General features: G+C 41.2%; 1 protein-coding gene across 2 annotated transcripts in view; it reads right to left on the reverse strand.

The window, feature by feature from the left end:
* Nucleotides 1-11,149: 11,149 nt before the first annotated feature.
* mcrs1 (microspherule protein 1) overlaps nucleotides 11,150-21,266 on the reverse strand; it is a 30,498-nt gene continuing 20,381 nt past the window's right edge. For both annotated transcript variants that reach the window (XM_073070910.1, XM_073070911.1), the window contains 5 exons: nucleotides 20,260-20,352; nucleotides 15,421-15,503; nucleotides 14,114-14,201; nucleotides 13,225-13,352; nucleotides 11,150-12,651 (listed from right to left, as the gene is read on the reverse strand). In XM_073070910.1, the coding sequence (XP_072927011.1) occupies nucleotides 12,565-12,651; nucleotides 13,225-13,352; nucleotides 14,114-14,201; nucleotides 15,421-15,503; nucleotides 20,260-20,352 (479 nt within the window). In that variant the 3' untranslated portion in view covers nucleotides 11,150-12,564. The remainder of the gene's footprint in view (nucleotides 12,652-13,224; nucleotides 13,353-14,113; nucleotides 14,202-15,420; nucleotides 15,504-20,259; nucleotides 20,353-21,266) is intronic.

A 21,266-nucleotide genomic window follows, 5' to 3' on the forward strand; every position in this document is an offset into this window, starting at 1 on the left:
GGCCATTTCTGGACACTATCATTTAGGAAGGATGTCAGGACCTTGAGGTGACTATTAGAGGAAAATTTTATGACTATGTTCACTTTTTTAAAATTCCCACTCTGCATTTGTTTTGATGGGGTGTAGGGAAAAGGTGATTACTTTGCTTCCAGAGTTTGAACCACGTTATCAAGACTGAATTGCAATGCATATTTTAGGTTTCAGAAGCTGACAAGAGCCATTTAAGGGTGGTATTCACCTCACAGCACCAATCGCTGGAAAAACTGGGGTACATCTGCTATTTACACAAGAAATTCTGCAAATGCTGGAAATCCAAAGCAAAACACAAAATGCTGGAGGGAATGGAGGTTTGACAGTAAAGGGTAAAGTCAGGTAATGTGGTAGTTATGGAAGACCTGATAGTTACAGGGACAGAAGAGAGATTCTGTGGCCACAGGAGAGACACCAGGATGGGGTGTTGCCTCCTGGGTGCTACAGTACATGATGTATCAGAGCGGCTACAGGATATTCACAAGGGGGAAGGGGAACAGCCAGAGGTCATAGTGCATATTGGCACCGATGACGTAGGCAGAAAAGGGGGAGATCCTATGCAGTGAGTATATAGAGTTAGAAAAGAGGCTGAAGAGACGGACCTCCAAGGTTGTAATCTCTGGATTGCTCCCTATGCCACAGGCTACTGCAGATAGGGATGTGGTAATGGCATAGATGAATGAGTGGCTGTGGAGATGGTGCAGGGGGTAATGTTTCAAGTTCATGAATCACTGGAATTTTTTCTGGGGAAGGGTGATCAGTACAAGAGAGACAGGTTGCACCTGAACTGGTGGGGAACCAATATTGTGGCTAGGAGTTGCTAATGCCACGTGGGAGAGGTTAAACTAGATTTACAAGGGACTGGGAAATGGAGCCTCAGGTCAGTAAGGGAATGATCGGACGGGTAGATGTCAGGGAAAGTACTGAAAGACAAAATCGAAATAACAGGTATGATGGGTTGGATAGTTTGAAGTGTGTATATTTTAATGCTGGTATCATGAGTAAATATAATGAATCAATGAAAATTGGTTTGGCGAAGGACAGGAATGGATGATTAATGTACCAGGTTTTCAAATTTTTAGAAAACATAGAGGAGGAGGTAAAAGTGGGTGGGGGAGAGGGATAGTTACACTACTAATCGAAGACAATGTTACAGCTGCTTTCAGGGGCGTCGGACATGTTAGGTAGAACTGAGGAAAGGTAGGAAAGGTGCAATCACACTGATGTGATTGTACTACAAACCCCCTAATAGCCACCTAGACATTGAGGAATGGTAACGTAATCAGATTAAGGAAATGTGTAAAAATAATAGGGTTGTGGTCATGGGGGATTTCAACTTTCCTAATACAAACTGGGACCTTCTTAGTGCAAGGGGTTTAGATGGGGCAGAATTTGTCAGGTGTATCCAGGAAATTTCTTAAATCAATATGTTGATGGTCCATTGACATGAGGGGCCGTACTGGACCTGGTGTTGGGTAATGAGCCTGACCAGGTGACTGACCTTTCAGTGGATGAGCAGTTAAGGAACAGTCACCACAACTCCTCAACTTTTTTGTGGAAGAATTTTTAATTGAAGTCAGTTAAATTATGAGGGCATTAGGCTGGAGCTAAGGCTGGGAATACCTTTTCTCTGGCACTCTATATCAGACGTGGAGGGTGTTTAAAGATCAATTGCACCGAGTACAGAAGGGGTATGTTCCTATCAGAAGGAAAGATGGGGATGGAAAGATAGAGAACCTTGGATGTCCAGAGAGATAATTAATTTAGTCAAGAAGAAAAGGAAAGTATGTAAAGCTTCATAAGTTAGGGTCAAAAGAAGCACATGAGGAGTATAAGGAAGCCAGAAAAGAACTAAAGAGAATTAGAAAAGCCAGGAGGAACCATGGAAAGCCCTTGGTAAGTAGGATCAAGGTGAACCCCAGTGCATTCTACACGTACATCAAGAGCAGGAGGGTGGAACCACTCAAGCATGAAGGGGGAAGCATTTGCTTGGATGTGGAGAATGTGAGTGAGGTACTTAATGAGCACTTTGCTTCAGTAATTCCCAAAGAAAAGGATGTAGAGGACCAGGATATCAGTGCTGTGTGAATATATATATGAGGGTGTTTAGAGGTCAAGGAAGAGGCAGTGTTGGACTTCCTAGTGAATATTAAGGTGGATAAGTCCCCAGGGCCTGATGGGATTTACCCCGGGTTATTGAAGGAGGCAGGAGACTAGAATGCTGGGCCTTTGCCTACAACCTTCGTGCCCTCTCTAGCCATAGGCAAGGTCCCAGAGGATTGGTGGGTGACTAATGTTGTACATCTATTCAAGAAGGGAAAATTCAACAAGGGAAAATCCTATGAACTGTTGACCAGTAGGTCTCATGTCAATTGCAGGGAAATTGCTGGTGGAATTTCTTGGGGATAGGAAATATGAGCACTTGGAAACCCGTGGCCTAGTTAGGAAGAGCCAGCATGGCTTTGTGCGTGGCAGGTCATGCCTTACCAACTTGATTGAGTTTTTTTGACAAGGTGACCAGAGGCTGATAAGGGTAGCGCAGTGGATATTGTCTGTACGGGAGGCTAATACAGAAGATTAAGATAAATGGGGTTTGTAGCAAATTGGCTGTTTGGATTCAGAACTGGCTTGTGTGCAGAAGGCAAGAGGGTAGTGGTTAAGGGACTTATTCGAGCTGGAGGCCGGTAATTAGTAGAATTGCACAGGGATCTGTGCTGGGACCTCTGCTATTTGTGATGTAAATAAACGACCTGGATGAAAATGTAGACGGGTGAGTTGGTAAATTAGCAGATGATACCAAGATTAGTGGAGTTGTGGATAGCGTAGAAAACTGGCAAAGAATAGGGCGCGAAGTTTAACCCAGATAAATGTGAGGTGTTGCACCTTGATAGGGCAAATGTAAGGAGACAGTACACTGTTAAGGGCAAGATCCTGAACGGTGTTATCTCGGGATCCAAGTTCATAGCTCCCTGAAAGTGGCTACACAGGTCAATAAGAGACAGTTTATAAAACAAAGTGTCCAAATGTAAAGTTTTAAGTGGCATTGTTTTCAGAGATTCCTCTCATCATTCACGTGCTGGTGACGACTATGAGTAATTGCGTTTTGACCTAATCCCTCTTACTTACACAATATCCATACACCTGTCTAAACATTGCTTAAAAGCCTCTAGTGTATTTGTCTACCACCACACCAGGCATCCACCACTCTCTGAGTAAAAAACCTACCCACTCTCACCTTCAATGCATGCCCTCTGGTATTAGACAGATACTCTCTGTCCACTCCATCTATGCCTCTCATAATGTCACAAACTTTTATCAGATCTCCCCTCAGCCTCTGGCGCTCCAACGTTAACTCAGTAGGTCAGGCAGCATGCATGGAAATGAATGTTCGATGCTTCGCGCGGAGGGCGGGAGAGCAGATTTTCGTCTGTTACTTGATAGACTGAATGGAAAAGCAAAATTTACTTGACAAACTAATCCTTGGATTAAATTCATTTTTGAACGATAACGTAAATCTGAAATCCAGACACTGAAACTGACAAATAATGAATTGGCATTGTTATACCATTGACCCGAGATGTGGTTCCAACACTTTGGGGAGAATGCCTAGTGGTCCCTCCTGCCCTGAAGGCAATCAGTCTTTTAACACACTATTCAATAGTTGGACAGAACACGTAAAACATAAGTCTATCCTGTTCACTGGTGCCACTTTGTCAATTCTCTGCAGTTACACTTTATCTCTTCAACACAACGAAGTGATTTCTGCTTCCATTTGGATTCTAATTCCAGCGTATTGTACAACGGTTCAAGAACGGCTAGATATCCTGGAAACCCGCTTAAACCCGAAGATTAGTTTTACGGTAAAAATAAAACATACAACAGGAGAGCTGTTGCCCAAATACTTAGTATTTTGCACCGATGTGGAATTTTTGACAGCTCTGAAAGGTGATAAACTGATTCAGCTAAACGGGCACTGTATGGGTTAACGAAGAGAATGGGTCAAGAGAGTCCAGAAAGGGCATATGTGCAGATTGAACTTTAACCTCGGGCGAGATACAAGATACAGGATAAACATATTTGCACAATTGCTTACAAAGCAGTCGAGGATCAAGTGACCAATTGTGGATGTCATTGATACGTATCAAAGGTCAGTTGTCCACGAATATGGAACACAGCACTGTATTTTCCATATAAAAACCACACCTACTTGTAATGTGGTGGAGAAATCGTTTGCCTGCGCAGACGCTTGCATCTTGAGACCGCTGACTGCTAATGTGTAGTTCAAAAGCTTCAACTTTATCAGTTGCGCTTCTGCCACATAATCTAAATTATAACTATGAACAGCTCAAACATATTGGATTATGCTCTTGGGTGGGTATGCAAAGGAAGGGTCGCTTGGAAGAAATAAAATGACAGGGCCTCGTCCTGTGCTCCCCATATTGATTAGACGTTTTTGCTTACATTTCTGTTGCTGCTGTTAATGTTTAAACTGCGCCCCAACAGCTGATAATAAATGTTTTATCAAAATAGATGGCAGACTCTTCCTGTTATTCATCCAGGCTGCGGTCTATTTATTTATATATTAAATCGGAAGCGCAAAGAGACTTGAAAGTTCATTTGCAGGTTGAGTCTGTGGTGAGGAAGACAATCGCAATATTAGCATTCATTTCGAGAGGACTAGAATATAAAGGCAAGGGTATAATGCTGAGGCTTGAAAAGGCATTGATTGATTAGACCACAAGGATATACTGACATTGTGGAGATGATCCAAGGAAGGTTTACGAGGATGATTCCGGAAATGAAATGGTTAACGTTTGAGGAACGTCTGATGGTTCTGGCCCCTTTATTCGCTGGAATTTATAAGGTGGGATCTCACTGAAACTACGAATATTGACAGATCTAGATAGATGAAAGGCATAGATAGTTTCGTAAGATACTATCCGGAGGTGGTCGTGGGGATAAACTCCCCCTACCTATAAATGCTCCCATTATGTGGCATGCGCCTCAAATAGCCTCTGACAAACAAATCCAGCTCCCGGCCGTCAAGTGTGGCTTAGCCCGGCGGAACCGTTTCTACTGACAGGAGAAGGGGCAAAGGAGGTTACTGGCGCCTTAAAACCAGTCACTTCGGGCAGATGGGGCTCATCAGCCATAGTTGACAGCTCATGTCGGAGAAGGAAAACTCTGATCTCAAACCTCCACTGCCTTGCGGCTATACCCACTCACGGGGGATGCTTCGGAGTAAACCCCGAGGGAAAAATCCGGAAATGGAGTCCCTAAGGCAGTCTTACGTTGTGTTCAATGCTGACTGGTAACTCCTGCATCGTGGCTGGTACCAAACTGTATGGGTCTCTGGCAATCATTTGGCTTCATCAGATGCATGGAGAGGGGGAGCTTGCTACATGGGCATCAGCTTGCTCTCCATATCGTACTGTCCAGCCTGGATCTATATCCATGTTCAACCCCGATCAGCGGAGGGCCCCAGATAGAGCGCACATGAGAGTCTAGGACGAGAGGGCACAGCCTCAGGGTCGACCCTTAAAACAGAGATGAGGAATTTTTTGCCCCATAGTGGTGAATCTGTGGAATTCATTACCACAAACGGCTGTGGAGGCCAAGCAATTGGGTATATTTAAAGCAAAGGTTGATAGGTACTTAATTAGTAAGGGCGTCAAAGGTTACGGGGAGGAGAATGGGTAGAAGAAAAATAAATCAGCCAAGTGATTAATTCCGCCTAGCGGAAGGCGGCTTCTGCTCCTATGCCTTTTGGTCTTCATTTCTATAGGTATGTTTATGTAAATAAGGCGTGAAGTGTTTGGATCACAAAACTGCTTTAGCAATGAAAATGTTGCTGCACATGCAATTGTTTCTTCAGTTTTGACCTCTTATTCTTAAGGTTACTAATGCTGAAAACGCGATCCGAATGTGCGATCCTGCTAGGTTCTTCTCGAAGATTTCGTGACGCTGCAGAAGCGACCATAAGTATATTTTCGCTGCTGCGATTATTAAAACACGTACAATCAACTTTCATATACGTATTGCATTTATGGGAAGTGGGAATGGAGTCTCAGATGATGCAAAGGTGTGATTTTAAAAGATAACAGCACTTTATTCCAGCGCCGGAGATATTAAAGGCAACGCGACTCCGATTTTCAGCCGATCCGCCAAAGGGGACATCTGAAGCCCATTTTCAATCTCCCGAGTTCGGCCGCACACTCCAGGTGGCAGATGCGAGTCACCGGGCAACATTCCGCCCCGACCCCCTCGCAGAAAGCTGTCTCATCCCCGGGCGTCACCACAGCAACGAGGGGGAAATGTTCGGCCAATCACAAGCTCGCCCGAGCGGAAGGCGGCTTCATAAAATGCGGCCAAAGGCGCACAGCACCTCCCCGCGGCTCTGGCCCGCTTGTCACTAAGTGGTTATGTGTAATGGAACAACTGGAGTCGCAATATAGTAGAATCAAATAAAAGTCGCGAATAACTGCTGCTTCTGGAAACTGTGGCATTTATTTATACAGAACAGGTTGCGCTCGAATTAATCATTGCACATTCCTGACTTTATGAAGTAAGGTCATGACACAGCTGAAGAAGGTTGGGCCTGCGCAGTTTTAGGGCTCAGATGACTGATCTCCAACATCCATGATATTTATACAAGGTATGACTCCAGTAGGCAATTTTCCCCATATTGCCCATTGACTTCAGTGTTACCAGGCCTCCTCAATGCCACACTCAGCCTGCTCTGGCATGCTCTCAAATTTATCTTTGTTCCATTTGGAGCCAAGCAGTCCTGTAAAACCACTGGAACAACTTGAATTGAGGCACAGCAATTTCCAGAGACCAGGTCTTTAATACTACAGCTCAGATTATGTTTGGTCTAATGCTGCCCGCCATTTCTTGAGTATCAGGTGGAGTAAATAAAATAAGCTAAACTCTGGCTCTGTGATCATGGGGATCTCAGGAGGAAGAAGATGGACCTTCCACTCAGTCATTCTGGCTGAACATGATGGCTCCACCCTCACTCCACCTCCTCTTAACTGTTTAGTACCAGATATGACAGCACTGGTAGAAATTCATATGACTCCATTAATTTCAAGTCCCATAGATCAAGAGATGACTTAGCCACATTAATCCAAGCCTCAACAGTCCAAATGGCTATTTGACAACAGAAGGCATCATAAAATCCAGAATAAAAATAGAAAATACTGAATATATTCAGCAGTTCAGACACTACTGGTGGACAGGGAAAATCTGAGTTAACATTTCAAGTTCTTGAGGAGAAATAGAAAATCTGGTGATGAGGTTGTTGAGAGGGCTATAACATGGGAACAGCCCAAACTGCAGGTTCTTCTGCACACCAAATCTAGATTTTGAAATATATTACTGGTCGTACATTGCTAGGCTATTTAGGAACACGCTTCCCAGCACCACTTTGAACAGAAGGACCACAGCAGTTCAAGGAGGCATTTCACTACCACCACCACCTTCTGAAAGGCAACAAGTAATAGCCAACCTCCAGCACACAAGAAATGAATCAAATCTGGAACATAAAGTGCTGTTTCTCAAACTTGCATGTGGATTTTGTTGGAATAGCATAAGATGACAAAGATGTAAGTCAGAATGGGGATTGAGTGAGAACTTAAGTGACAGACAGACAGAACAGAAGTACTCTGCAAAGCATCATCCAATTTGTGTTTGGTTTCTCCAGTGAGAGAGCCCACATTCTGAGCACTCAGAACAATTCAATTAATCCAAAGAAATGCAGGCAAACCATTGCTTCACCCAGAAGAACTATTTGGACTCCTGGCTGGTGGGAAGAAGTTACAAAAGGGACAAGTTCCATTTCCTTTGTTAGCATAGGAGGGTGCCGTAAGAAAGGGAATCAGTATTGGTGAAGGCAGAAGGAGGAATGAGGAAAGGGGGAGAGAATAAAAGATGTGGTTAGTGCTGGAATTCTGTTGAAAGTGGTGGAAGTTATGGAAGGTAGCCTTTTGAGAATGAAAAATGTAGGTGCAAGGTGAGGATGAGTGGGATCCTATCCTCATGGATGGAAGAGGGAAATAAGAGCTTAAGTGGGGGAAATATGGCTGGGAGCCCTGTCAACTACAGTGGAGGGGAAAACCACAGTTAAGTTAAAAAGACAACAGAATGAGATGTGTGGAAAGTGTCATCAAAACAGGAGGGAGAGGAAGAGACCTTTAAAGGAGGCTGGGTGGGAAGTGGCATAATGAAGATTGTTGTGGGTATCTGTGGGCTTTTAGTAGGCCAGGTCACTAACTGATCTCCTAACACAGAGGCAAGAGTTGAGAAAGGACAGGATAAGTCAAGAGTGGAAATCGGTAACAAAGGTGATGAAACTTCCAAGTTCTGTATGAGAATAGAAGGCAGCACCATCATAGCCATCAGCGTACTGGGGGGAAAAAGTGGAAAAGCCCCATGTGGGACTAAAACAAGGACTGTTGCACACAGCACAAGGTAACAAGACCCAAGCACTTCCTAGAGTTATCCATGTGACTCAAAGAAAGTGAGCAGAATTGAAGGGATTTGTTCAAAGCTAGAACAAGTTCATACAGGTGAAGATAGGCAGTATTGGAGGGCACTGGTTGGGTGTGTTTAAGGAAGTAGTGAAGAGTTCTCAGGACAGAGCTGTATACGGACTGAGTTCATAACACAAATGTGCCAGCTGAGAAAGTGGCAGAGGACATCAAGTGTCACAGATTCAGGAGAGGTGACTGAGCAAAGAAAGAAAGGTGACCAGAAACTAGTTCTTTGGGCAGCGGCAGGCTGAAACAATGTTTTCTTTTTACAAAGATAGTCGTGCTTGTAAATCTTGCAGAGGATGTAGAAGCGGGTTGAATGAGATTGTGGGATGATTAACTACATGCACTGTATGCTATGTGCTGTGTGTTTTGCACCTTGGCCCCAGAAGAACACTGATTCGTTTGGCTGTATGCATATGCATGGTTGAAGGACAATTAAAACTTGAACTTGATGTTGCTTCAAAATCAATGCCAAATGGTATTGATCCTGAAAAAGATACGAATACAGAAGACCAGCAGTAATGTACCAGTTCAGTCATTCCCATACAATCTAGCTTAGAAAAATAGAGGACTATGGGTAACCCTAGGTAATTTCTATAGTAAGGACATGTTCGGCACAGCTTTGTGGGCCGAAGGGCCTGTATTCCGCTGTAGGCTTTCTATGTTTTTATTCTACATCATACCAGTGAAATTGCCCAAATCTTGCCACCAGCATGCATACCACATTTTCGGAAATCTATAAAACTAAAATTTAGCAATCTATTTTACTAATTAATTACACACCAAATGTATTAACATTAATTGTTGGGAAACCTTATCATTTGTTTATCCACAAAAACTAAGGTAGACACCAGTCAGAGAAGAAAGCCAGATAAATGAAGCTGCTAAGTCAGAACAGGACTAGGGAAATACTAAGATATTGAGCAACAAATCAAGCTGAATGCAGCATTTATCAACAAGAACTTATTTAGAAACATAGAAAATAGGTGCAGGAGTAGGCCATTTGGCCCTTTGAGCCTGCACCACCATTAGTATGATCATGGCTGATCATCCAACTCAGAACCCTGTACCTGCTTTCTCTCCATACCCCCTGATCCCTTTAGCCACAAGGGCCATATCTAACTTCCTCTTAAATATTGCCAATGAACCGGCCTCAACTGTTTCCTGTGGCAGAGAATTCCACAGATTCACCACTCTCTGTGTGAAGAAGTTTTTCCTCATCTCGGTCCTAAAAGGCTTCCCCTTTATCCTTAAACTGTGACCCCTCGTTCTGGACTTCCCCAACATCGGAAACAATCTTCCTGCATCTAGCCTGTCCAATCCCTTTAGAATTTTATACGTTTCAATAAGATCCCCCCTCAATCTTCTAAATTCCAGTGAGTATAAGCCTAGTCGATCCAGTCTTTCTTCATATGAAAATCCTGCCATCCCAGGAATCAATCTGGTGAACCTTCTCTGTACTCCCTCTATGGCAAGAATGTCTTTCCTCAGATTAGGGGACCAAAACTGCACACAATATTCTAGGTGCGGTCTCACCAAGGCCTTGTACAACTGCAGTAGAACCTCTCTGCTCCTGTACTCAAATCCTTTTGCTATGAATGCCAACATACCATTTGCCTTTTTCACCGCCTGCTGTACCTGCATGCCCACCTTCAATGACTGGTGTACAATGACACAAGACCGGACCTATTTTGAATCTGAATAAATAAGTGTACAGGAGGAAACATCATAGACTTGCAGGAATGTTAAGACAACATGAGAAAGGTTTTTGGTACCAGTTGACAACAGTTTTGTACCAGTGGTGTGTCTGGAACTCCAGCCCCTTTCCCATATGTTCAAGCATTTCATATTTCTGCAAAGCAACATTATAGGTTTCCGTCCACCTCACAAAGAATAATTGACTGGACTTATTTATTTTTGGGTTTATGAATGTGTGTAAATTTTAAGACAAATATTTACCCTTTAAATTTTGCTATGTACATACAATTGAATTACATTAATTGATACCTTTAAAACATATCTTCACAGTCCATCACAGTTCTTTGCTCTTTTAGAATTGTGAATATTTTGAATTGAAATATTTATTGATTTTCCTTTTGAAAGCTACTTTTTCCACTTGAAGCAAAATTGGTAGCAACCCAACCAGAGAGATAGAACATTCATTGTTACCACCAGAGTGGCCGCCTTTAAAAACTAAGCCTTGAATCTCAATACTTAAATATTTTATTCTTGCAACAGCTTGAAACATGTTACTCAGTTTAATTTGGGGTGCCACCCTAGTGTAGTGGTTAGCACTATACTATTACAGCTTGGGGTGTTGGACTTCAATCCCAGCATCCGCTGTAAGGAGTCTATACATCCTCCCTGTGGAATGTGTGGGTTTTCTTCAGGTGCTCCGGCTTCTTCCACAGTCCAAAGACATACCAATTAATTGGTCATTGTAAATTGTCCTGTGATTAGCTTTGGGTTAATTGGAGTCATGAGGTCTCCAAAGTGGCACTGCTCAAAGGGCCTACTCCGCGCTGTATTGCTAAATAAATTTAATCAAGAATCAAACTTTGGAAAACAAAACTGCAAGACAATTTATTTTTGTCTTTAATACCAACACATTTTTATTTTGAAATTAACCTTTCTCTTAACCAGTCTACTCTTGGTTTAGAAGTGACAAACTGAAGATTATGATACTATCAGAAACAATCAAAAGCATATTTTCTAACATACATTGAACAGTGGCTGAAATTAAAAGCTTTATTGCCCAACATATCCCAGGAATGTAATGAAAATTGAAAACAACTGTGTTTATTCCAGTGGTTAAAATATTACAAAAACATTAGTAATGCTTTAACATACAACTGTTTTGTTAAAGTTTACATTTTTAATTATAATCAAATATACATACACTTGCCCATACTTTAATCTTACTGCTCAGATCAGGAACCCTTTAAAAAAAAAAATCCAACTCAGTCATGCTCAGTCAAGTGACCCAGAGTCACCAGCAAGTTTCCCCCAAATTTTCAAATATTATGTTGATATTTGCTTCTGACAAAGGTGGCGGCGATTTGGCCAATTGAGCCAATGAAAGCTCAAAGTAATTTCCCATCAATCTCATTCCATTTATTTCCCAATAACCTGTTCTCTCCCATCTGTCCATCAACTCCCTCAATTGTCCTGCTTAGGATAATTTACAGTCACCAATTAACCAACCAACTAACCCACATATCTTCTCCATCTTATTATCAGCATGTCACCCTGAGTCTGACTCTTCAAAGGCAAACTAATTTCTACTGCTTAAATTGTCTCCAGCTATCCATGAGATCCCACCTTGCTGTTGATAAAAGCACCAATATGAATCAGACTTCAGACAAAAAGTTTTTAATTTTATTTGGGAATGGTGTAAGTAGTATTGCCAGAAGAAAACACCACCATTATTGCCACTGGTTTTAACAGATTGACATTTATTCCATCACTCATTTTAAAATGAAAAGGGCTGTCAAAAACAGAAAAGCTTTTTTTTTTTAAAAAGGTGGTTTTCCACAACCTTTTGTCTTTAAAAGGTGAAAATAGAACAACTGTTGGAAACTGAAGCAAGAGCATGTGCTCAGATTACACATTAGTATTCCACAGCTTAATTCTATTGAATGATGGTCAGGAAGAAAATTAAAACAGGTATAGATTTCTAGGAAAACAAAGATTGTAGCTGGAGTCATCTTCCAGGTGCGCCATCTACAATTATAAAGAAAAGCCTCATGCTATCCTTCCTCTTCCCTCAATGTTCCACTAATAATTCCCGCTGAACAAATACAAGGTGAAACAGTATCTTCCATTGGGTGTTCAATGAAAATATACATCAGCAATTGCACGCAGCTCTGGTCTAGAGTTGTTAATCCTAGTAAAATTAAATGAAACAGTCTAAATAAGAGAGTTTACAAATCCTAGTCAGTGACGAGTTCGTTCATCATTTTTTTAGCCACTGTTTACTCAGACAAGAAACTCCTCCTCACTGCTGGTTCATCTTAGCAGCTTCAGCCCTGATCAGTGCAATCAGATCCTGGTTAATTAAAAACACAAAACGAAGACCAGCAATCTACAAAAGAAGAAAAAAATCTTAATTTCATGCATCTTTCTTGTCATCATTTTAGCTAAAAAATGTTAATCCATCCCCATCAACACAATTGCTCAATTTATCTCTAAAGATAACCTATTCCCTTTATAACCATTACCTGTTATAGATTCATGTACAAGTAAATTGATCTACTACACTTGATTCTATACCATTTCATATCCTAAGCAGCAACAGACACTAGAAACCTATCCCCACTCCAAGATAGCATTCTTTGCTTACCAACATCTCGTCTTTGATTAAGCTCTAAACAGTTCTGCTGTTCCAAAAGGCTCAACATTCCACACTAATCTCACTTCATCAAATCTTTTGAAAACTTCCAAGCAAACTATATCTTCTGGATTATTCCATATCCACTGACTACTTTCTCGTCTTCAAATGCTTCACTTTATGTTGGCTCAAATATACTTGTGGCCAGTGTGCTCAGTGAAATTACAGAACGTCCTTTTTTAAAAATACAAAATTTGTGTAATGTAATCTTCATAACATGAAGATTGACAAGTGCGTGATTCAATTCATCTTTGACATTACACTTACTTCAACGACAGAATTGTTGTTCAGCTTCCACTTATTTCCACTCAGCACTGGCCTACCATCGATGTAGATGGGACGTCGGCCTTCATTGGCAATGAAGAAATCACCATTGTTCTTCAGCTTTATTATACCTTTTAAGACAAATTTAATTCCTTTCAAAAGCAATTGCATCTCAAATGGACAGACAACAGGAAACCATTTCAGTACTAATTTGAAGCTCCCTGTAAATACAGTTTGCTCTCTAACAGTTGGCTTTATACAGTCGCTTCTTTTTCTGATTCAAGCACTTCCTTGGGACAGCTTATCCTGCAAAATCCAGATAACTGTACATTATCTAAAGAAGGGTAGGTTAAAATCTCAAATGTCCAGTAATAGTCACATTTTCTCTCCACACAGGATTCTGTTGTGTTTCAAAGAAGGAAAAATCAATTGGAAAACAGGGACAAGCAAAAGCAAACAGGGCATGGAAGGGGACTCCTCCTCCAATAAGGAAGCACAGTGAATTGAATGAACTTTTGTTAGTTCTAGGATTCTATAAACCCACATTGCTCTTCCTGTTACGATCAAGTGCACAGTATCAGACGTTCCAGAGCTGGAGGAGTTCGACTGTGTGACCATCAGGCAAGGTAGGAATTATTCTGCTGCCTGACAATCGTGTTAATCAGTATAAAATACAAGCAACTGATTTGTAGTCTTTGGCCATTTTGTTTCTTATTCCCAGTTGATGAGCAGAGTTAAGAAGAACGGAGCAGGCAGGTAATTCTGACCAAGAGCTGACTGCCTGGTCATACATATTGTAAGTGTTTGTAACATACACATCCACTGCCCAAATTCCCATGGTTGCCCAGTAACCTCAAGACAGGAAGGAACAAATTAAAAATGAACTTCTTACCTTGTCTTCTGGAAATTTTCCATGCTGGTCCTTCTAGAGAAAGGTCCACATCAATCTGGTTATCTTTTGTGGCTCTACCCAATGTGATCTAGTTTGAGGAAGAGAACGGAGATATTTTTATTAAGGTGGGGGTAGGATGTGGAGTAATTTTGCCATGTCATATGTATACATTTGAATATAGTCCATTTTGAAACCACCAGCTTCAAGAGAAGTTGCCTTTTAACAAAGTTTCAGCACGTGATCTTCTCCTCTGTAGATTTCTTTATGTTCATGCTCACAATTCAGGATTAGTACTGATTTAGCAACCAGGTTGCAGGCTCAGATTTCAGCACAATATCCAAACTTCAATCCTATTGCTCAAAAAGTGACCATAAAGTCTACATGCACCTCCTATTTTATTAAAGGCTTTGTGGACATACAAACCTTTCTGTTACTATTTGCTTAAAAATTTCACATCTGTTATCCATTGACATAAATTTCAAAATCTTCATTGGAGACGTGGATATCCTGATGACACAGTTCTGATGAAAAACCTAACAAAAAGTTGTGCCTCCTTAAACCTACTTCCATGGGCCTCTGAATGACCTGCTGGGCACTGCATAATTGGAACTGAGGTTGAGACGGTTGAAAACTATAAGTTCCTAGGAGTGGACATCACCAATAGCCTGCCCTAGTCTAACCACATAGACCCCACTGCCAAGAAAGCTCACCAACATCTCTACTAACTCTAGGAGGCTAAAGAAATTTGGCATGGCCATATCAACCACAGAAAGCATTCTGTCTGGATGCATTACAGCTTGATATGGCAACTGCTCTGCATGTGACCACAAGAAACTGAAGAGTTGTGGACACAGCTCTGCACATCATGCGAATCAACCTCCTTTCCATGGAGTATGTCTATACTTGGCACTGCTTCAGTAAAGCAGCCACATAATCAAAGACCCCACCCACCTGGGCAATCCCCTTCTCCCCTCTCCCATCAGGAAGAGGATACAAAAGTCTGAAAGCACATACCACCGTTTTACCCCGCCATTATAAGACTGTTGAATGGTTCCCTAGTACAATAAAATGGACTCTTGACATCACAATCTACCTTGTTATGACCTTTGCATCTTATTGCCTACCTGCACTGCACTTTCTCTGTTTGCATTATGTTATTGTTTTACCTTGTACTACCTCGATGCACTGTGTAATGAATCGATCTGTATGAACAAGACGAGCTTTTCACTGTACCTCAGTACACATGACAAATAGTACCCCAATTCCAAATATTCTAAATCTAAGTTTCAAAGAAAGCACTGTCATACCTCTCGGGACCTCATCAGGTATCGGACCATTCTTCCTCGTAAAACAGCCAGTGTCTGGTTATCAAAATCAGGAGAGCTGATACCTTAAGAAACCAAATCAGATCATCTTGTAAATTAGGTCATCTTAGTAGTGACCATCACCTTTATGAAACACATTGCAAAATCTCTTAATATCCCTAACAAAAAAAAACAGCCTAAGTGAAAAATGTAAGAATCTTATTTTGAGAAAGAATCAATTATTTTTAATCATCATTATTTGCAAACAAGAAATGGGGCATTGATTTTTTATTATCCAAAAGCAAACATCAAGTATGGAAGACTGATATTTTATCATAAAATGGTCTTATAACCCACACTAATTAGAATTACTGAAGATTATTTTGAAAGATACATTTCAATTTGTCATTCTAAGACTGATAAAAACCAGACTACTTTTCCCAACAGTTACTCAACCAAGAAATCTGATGATTGTGCAGACAAGTCAAATTCAAAGAGGTGAATTCCATTCAGTCAGCAGGAGGATTTTGGGACTTGCAAGCCCTTTTAAAGCTCCAACTTATTTCAACTATAAACTGGATCTGGAAACGCACAGAAAGAATTACCATTTTCAGCTACTCTCTATTTATTGAGAATACTTCTTCAAGAAACTGTTTTCTGTCAGTCCCTTCTAAATCCTGGAACTTAAAAATTTTAACTTTAAAAACATCTTAAAGTTTTAGAAATTTCAGCAGTTATAATTGTATTACTTTTTTCTTATACAATATTTTGAAATATATGCAAATTGAAGCTTTTATATAATAGTTGGTTAGGGCTACACATTGTATAATCACAGTTACAATGTTATTAAACTATAAGCAAAATACATAAATCTGACTTTTGAGGTGACTAATGGTGACCAATGAAAAGGAGGCAGGACATTGGGGAGTTGGGATGACCACCACAGATGCTCATGGGCAAGATTGCAAGAGCATTTCTATAACGATCCGAAGTGAATTAACAGAGTTATTATATGCTGCAATACAGCTGCTGCTTTAGCACTGATTCAACAAATCTCAGTAGTAGCACACCAATCCCAAAGTTAAGAAGTCAAGGCAGTGACCACCACCAACTTTCTACACAGCAACATTTATACAATTCTAATCAGTCAGTCACTGGGCAGGAGAAATCGTGGGTACATATTGGTGGTCTGGAGCTGAGACTGGATTCATACTGGAGCATCCGCGATGCTGAGAAAGTCGTGAATAGCACGTTCAGTGAGTTGGCCACACCGCAGGTAAAGGCTACACAGGCAGAAAGGGAAGGGGTGGCCACTAGACAGCGTAGCAGTAGGCGGGTAGTGCAGGAGTAACAAGGTGGATGAATTGAATGTGCAGATAGTTATTAATGAATATGATATAGTTGGGATCACAGAGACATGGCTCCAGGGTGACCAAGGATGGGAGCTCAACATCCAGGGATATTCAATATTCAGGAGGGATAGACAGGAAAGAAAAGGAGGTGGGGTAGCATTGCTGGTTAGAGAGAAGACTAACGCAATAGAAAGGAAGGACATTAGCCTGGAGGATGTGGAATCGATATGGGTAGAGCTGCATAACACTAAGGGGCAGAAAACGCTGGTGGGAGTTGTGTACAGGCCACCTAACAGTAGTAATGAGGTTGGGGATGGCATTAAACAGGAAATTAGAAATGCGTGCAATAAAGGAACAGTAGTTATAATGGGTGACTTCAATCTACATATAGATTGGGTGAACCAAATTGGTAAGGGTGCTGAGGAAGAGGATTTCTTGGAATGTATGCGGGATGGTTTTCTGAACCAACATGTCGAGGAACCAACTAGAGAGCAGGCCATTCTAGATTGGGTATTGAGCAATGAGGAAAGGTTAGTTAGCAATCTTGTCGTGCGAGGCCCCTTGGGTAAGAGTGACCATAATATGGTGGAATTCTTCATTAAGATGGAGAGTGACATAGTTAATTCAGAAACAAAGGTTCTGAACTTAAAGGGTAACTTTGAAGGTATGAGACGTGAATTAGCTAAGATAGACTGGCAAATGATACTTAAAGGGTTGACGGTGGATATGCAATGGCAAGCATTTAAAGATCGCATGGATGAACTACAACAATTGTTCATCCCAGTTTGGCAAAAGAATAAACCAGGGAAGGTAGTGCAAGGGAAATTAGGGATAGTATCAAGTCCAAAGAAGAAACATATAAATTAGCAAAAAAAAGTGGCACACCTGAGGACTGGGAGAAATTCAGAGACCAGCAGAGGAGGACAAAGGGCTTAATTAGGAAAGGGAAAAAAGATTATGAGAGAAAGCTGGCAGGGAACATAAAAACGGACTGTAAAAGCTTTTATAGATACATGAAAAGAAAAAGATTGGTCAAGACAAATGTAGGTCCTTTACAGTCAGAAACAGGTTAATTGATCATAGGGAACAAAGACATGGCAGACCAATTGAATAACTACTTTGGTTCTGTCTTCACTAAGGAGGACATAAATAAACATCCGGAAAGAGTAAGGGACCGAGGGTCTAGTGAGATGGAGGAACTGAGGGAAATACATATTAGTAGGGAAGTGCTGTTAGGTAAATTGAAGGGGTTAAAGGCAGATAAAGGTGATTTAGATGCATATCATATTTTTTTTTACTGAGTTAAGTATTGTATGTAATTAGTTCTGCTACAACAAGTGTATGGGACATTGGAAAAAAAGTTGAATTTCCCCATGGGGATGAATAAAGTATCTATCTATCTATCTATCTAAATCCCCAGGGCCAGATGGTCTGCATCCCAGAGTGCTTAAGGAAGTAGCCCAAGAAATAGTGGATGCATCAGTGATAATTTTTCAAAACTCCTTAGATTCTGGATTAGTTCCTGAGGATTGGAGGGTGGCTAATGTAACCCCACTTTTTAAAAAAGGACGGAGAAAGAAACCGGGGAATTATAGACCGGTTAGTCTGACATCGGTGGTGGGGAAAATGCTAGAGTCAGTCATCAAAGATGTGATGATAACAGCACATCTGGAAAGAGGTGAAATCATCGGACAAAGTCAACATGGATTTGTGAAAGGAAAATCATGTCTGACGAATCTTATAGAATTTTTTGAAGATGTAACTAGTAGAGTGGATAGGGGAGAGCCAGTGGATGTGGTTTATTTAGATTTTCAAAAGGCTTTTGACAAGGTCCCACACAGGAGATTAGTGTGCCAACTTAAAGCACACGGTATTGGGGGTATGGTATTGATGTGGATAGAGAATTGGTTGGCAGACAGGAAGCAAAGAGTGGGAGTAAACAGGACCTTTTCAGAATGGCAGGCAGTGACTAGTTGGGTACCGCAAGGCTCAGTGCTGGGACCCCAGCTGTTTACCAAATATATATTAATGATTTAGACGAGGGAATTAAATGCAGCATCTCCAAGTTTGCGGATGACACGAAGCTGGGTGGCGGTGTTAGCTGTGAGGAGGATGCTAAGAGGATGCAGGATGACTTGGATAGGTTAGGTGAGTGGGCAAATTCATGGCAGATGCAATTTAATGTGGATAAATGTGAGGTTATCCACTTTGGTTGCAAGAACAGGAAAACAGATTATTATCTGAAGTGTGGCCAATCAGGAAAAGGGGAGATACGAGACCTGGGTGTCATTGTACACCAGTCATTGAAGGTGGGCATGCAGGTACAGCAGGCGGTGAAAAAGGCAAATGGTATGTTGGCATTCATAGCAAAAGGATTTGAGTACAGGAGCAGGGAGGTTCTACTGCAGTTGTACAAGGCCTTGGTGAGACCGCACCTAGAATATTGTGTGCAGTTTTGGTCCCCTAGTCTGAGGAAAGACATTCTTGCCATAGAGGGAGTACAGAGAAGGTTCACTAGATTGATTCCTGGGATGGCAGGACTTTCATATGAAGAAAGACTGGATCGACTAGGCTTATACTCACTGGAATTTAGAAGATTGAGGGGAAATCTTATTGAAATGTATAAAATTCTAAAGGGATTGGACAGGCTAGATGCAGGAAGATTGTTTCCAATGTTGGGTAAGTCCAGAACGAGGGGTCACAGTTTAAGGATAAAGGGGAAGCCTTTTAGGACCGAGATGAGGAAAAACTTCTTCACACAGAGAGTAGTGAATCTGTGGAATTCTCTGCCACAGGAAACAGTTGAGGCCGGTTCATTGGCTATATTTAAGAGGAAGTTAGATATGGCCCTTGTGGCTAAAGGGATCGGGGGTATGGAGAGAAAGCAGGTACAGGGTTCTGAGTTGGATGATCAGCCATGATCATACTGAATGGCGGTGCAGGCTCGAAGGGCTGAATGGCCTACTCCTGCACCTATTTTCTATGTTTCTATGTATTCTCCTATTCATTGGAACAGCTTGAATGCTACTTCTTTGTGCCAAATCTACTGAGGTTTTTTTTAATGTAGCAACAAACTGGTTTGTGTAGTGGGACTCCAGAACACTAAGTTTTGTGACGAGAACAAAATTCTGAAACCAAAATATGTAAATCAAAAAATATTGAAATGTCAATTTTAACTTTAACTTAAGTCCTTCATTTCAATGTGATTTTTTCCAATGGAACAATTGTGCCTCAAGTTTAGACACTAATGTAGTCACTAAGGCTTTATTGTAGTCTGCAATATATTCCAAAATCATCTAGTTTCAATGGGACACTGTTCAGGAAATTTTGAAATGAACATAGGAATACCTCAGCTGTCAGGAAACATTTGTGGAAGAGTAGGAAAAGAGTTCATATTTCAGGTCTGACAACTTCATCAGAACACTGACAAGGTGTCTCCAACTTGGAAAATTAACTCAGGACACTGCTTAATCATTGCCTGTTTCCTTACCTGTGACGCTGTCCACTAGAACCTGCCACTTTGGAAGCTCTTGTTCTAGCTGTCGAATCTCTCGTTTCTGGCGTCGGTCTGCTAGGGTGAGTTCTGTAGTAAAAACACAAACAAAATTTTAAAAAGGGCATGATGACAAACTGTAACATCGGTCTTCAGGCAGAACACAAATTTGCTGATTTATTTTGTGCACAATGGGGGGGGGGACATAATGATGATGCTGGATTATCATTTAAAACAAGTGTCAGTTGACATTTCATGTGTAGAAAATCTTGACCACATTATGCATCAATCTTAGTATAAAACTGACCAAAGTAACAAATGACCACCAGGAGTTTGAAGAGATTTGGGGTGTCACCAAAGACTTATAAATTTCTACAGATATATCATGGAGAACATTCTGACTGGTTGCATCACTGCCTGGTATGGAGGCTCAAATGCACAGGATCGCACAAGACTACAGAGGGTTGTAGACTCGGCCAGCTCCATCACGGGCACAACCCTCACCACCATCCAGAACACCTTCAAAATGCAACACCTCAAGAAGACCGTCACCACCCTGGACATGCCTTCTTCTTATTACTACCATCAGGGAGGAGGTACAGGAGCCTGAAGACACACACCCAATGTTTTAAGAACAACTTCTTCCTCTCTGCCATTCAGATTTCTGAACTACCTTATTATTTGTCTTTTGCACTTATTTATTTTGTGACTTGTGTTTTATGTCGTGCAAAACAATACATTTCACAACATATATCAATGATAGTAAACCTGATTATGATTCAGCCCCTTCATCCCAGCAGAATTTGGAAGATTTCCTAGTTTTCTTCCAGTGCAGTGCACCTCACCCTCCTCTGCACCAGTACCCCACAGAGCAAGACATTTGCTTCCCTGCCCAAAAATCAAATACTGATTTAAAAGATGGAGTTCGGATGTTCCAAACTTAAGTTAATTAAGTGTATTTTGGGCACCTTTATTAACAAATAAAAGATATAAAAATATACTCA

Source organism: Hemitrygon akajei, chromosome 18 (assembly GCF_048418815.1).
Source record: "Hemitrygon akajei chromosome 18, sHemAka1.3, whole genome shotgun sequence".
Lineage (NCBI taxonomy): Eukaryota > Metazoa > Chordata > Chondrichthyes > Myliobatiformes > Dasyatidae > Hemitrygon > Hemitrygon akajei.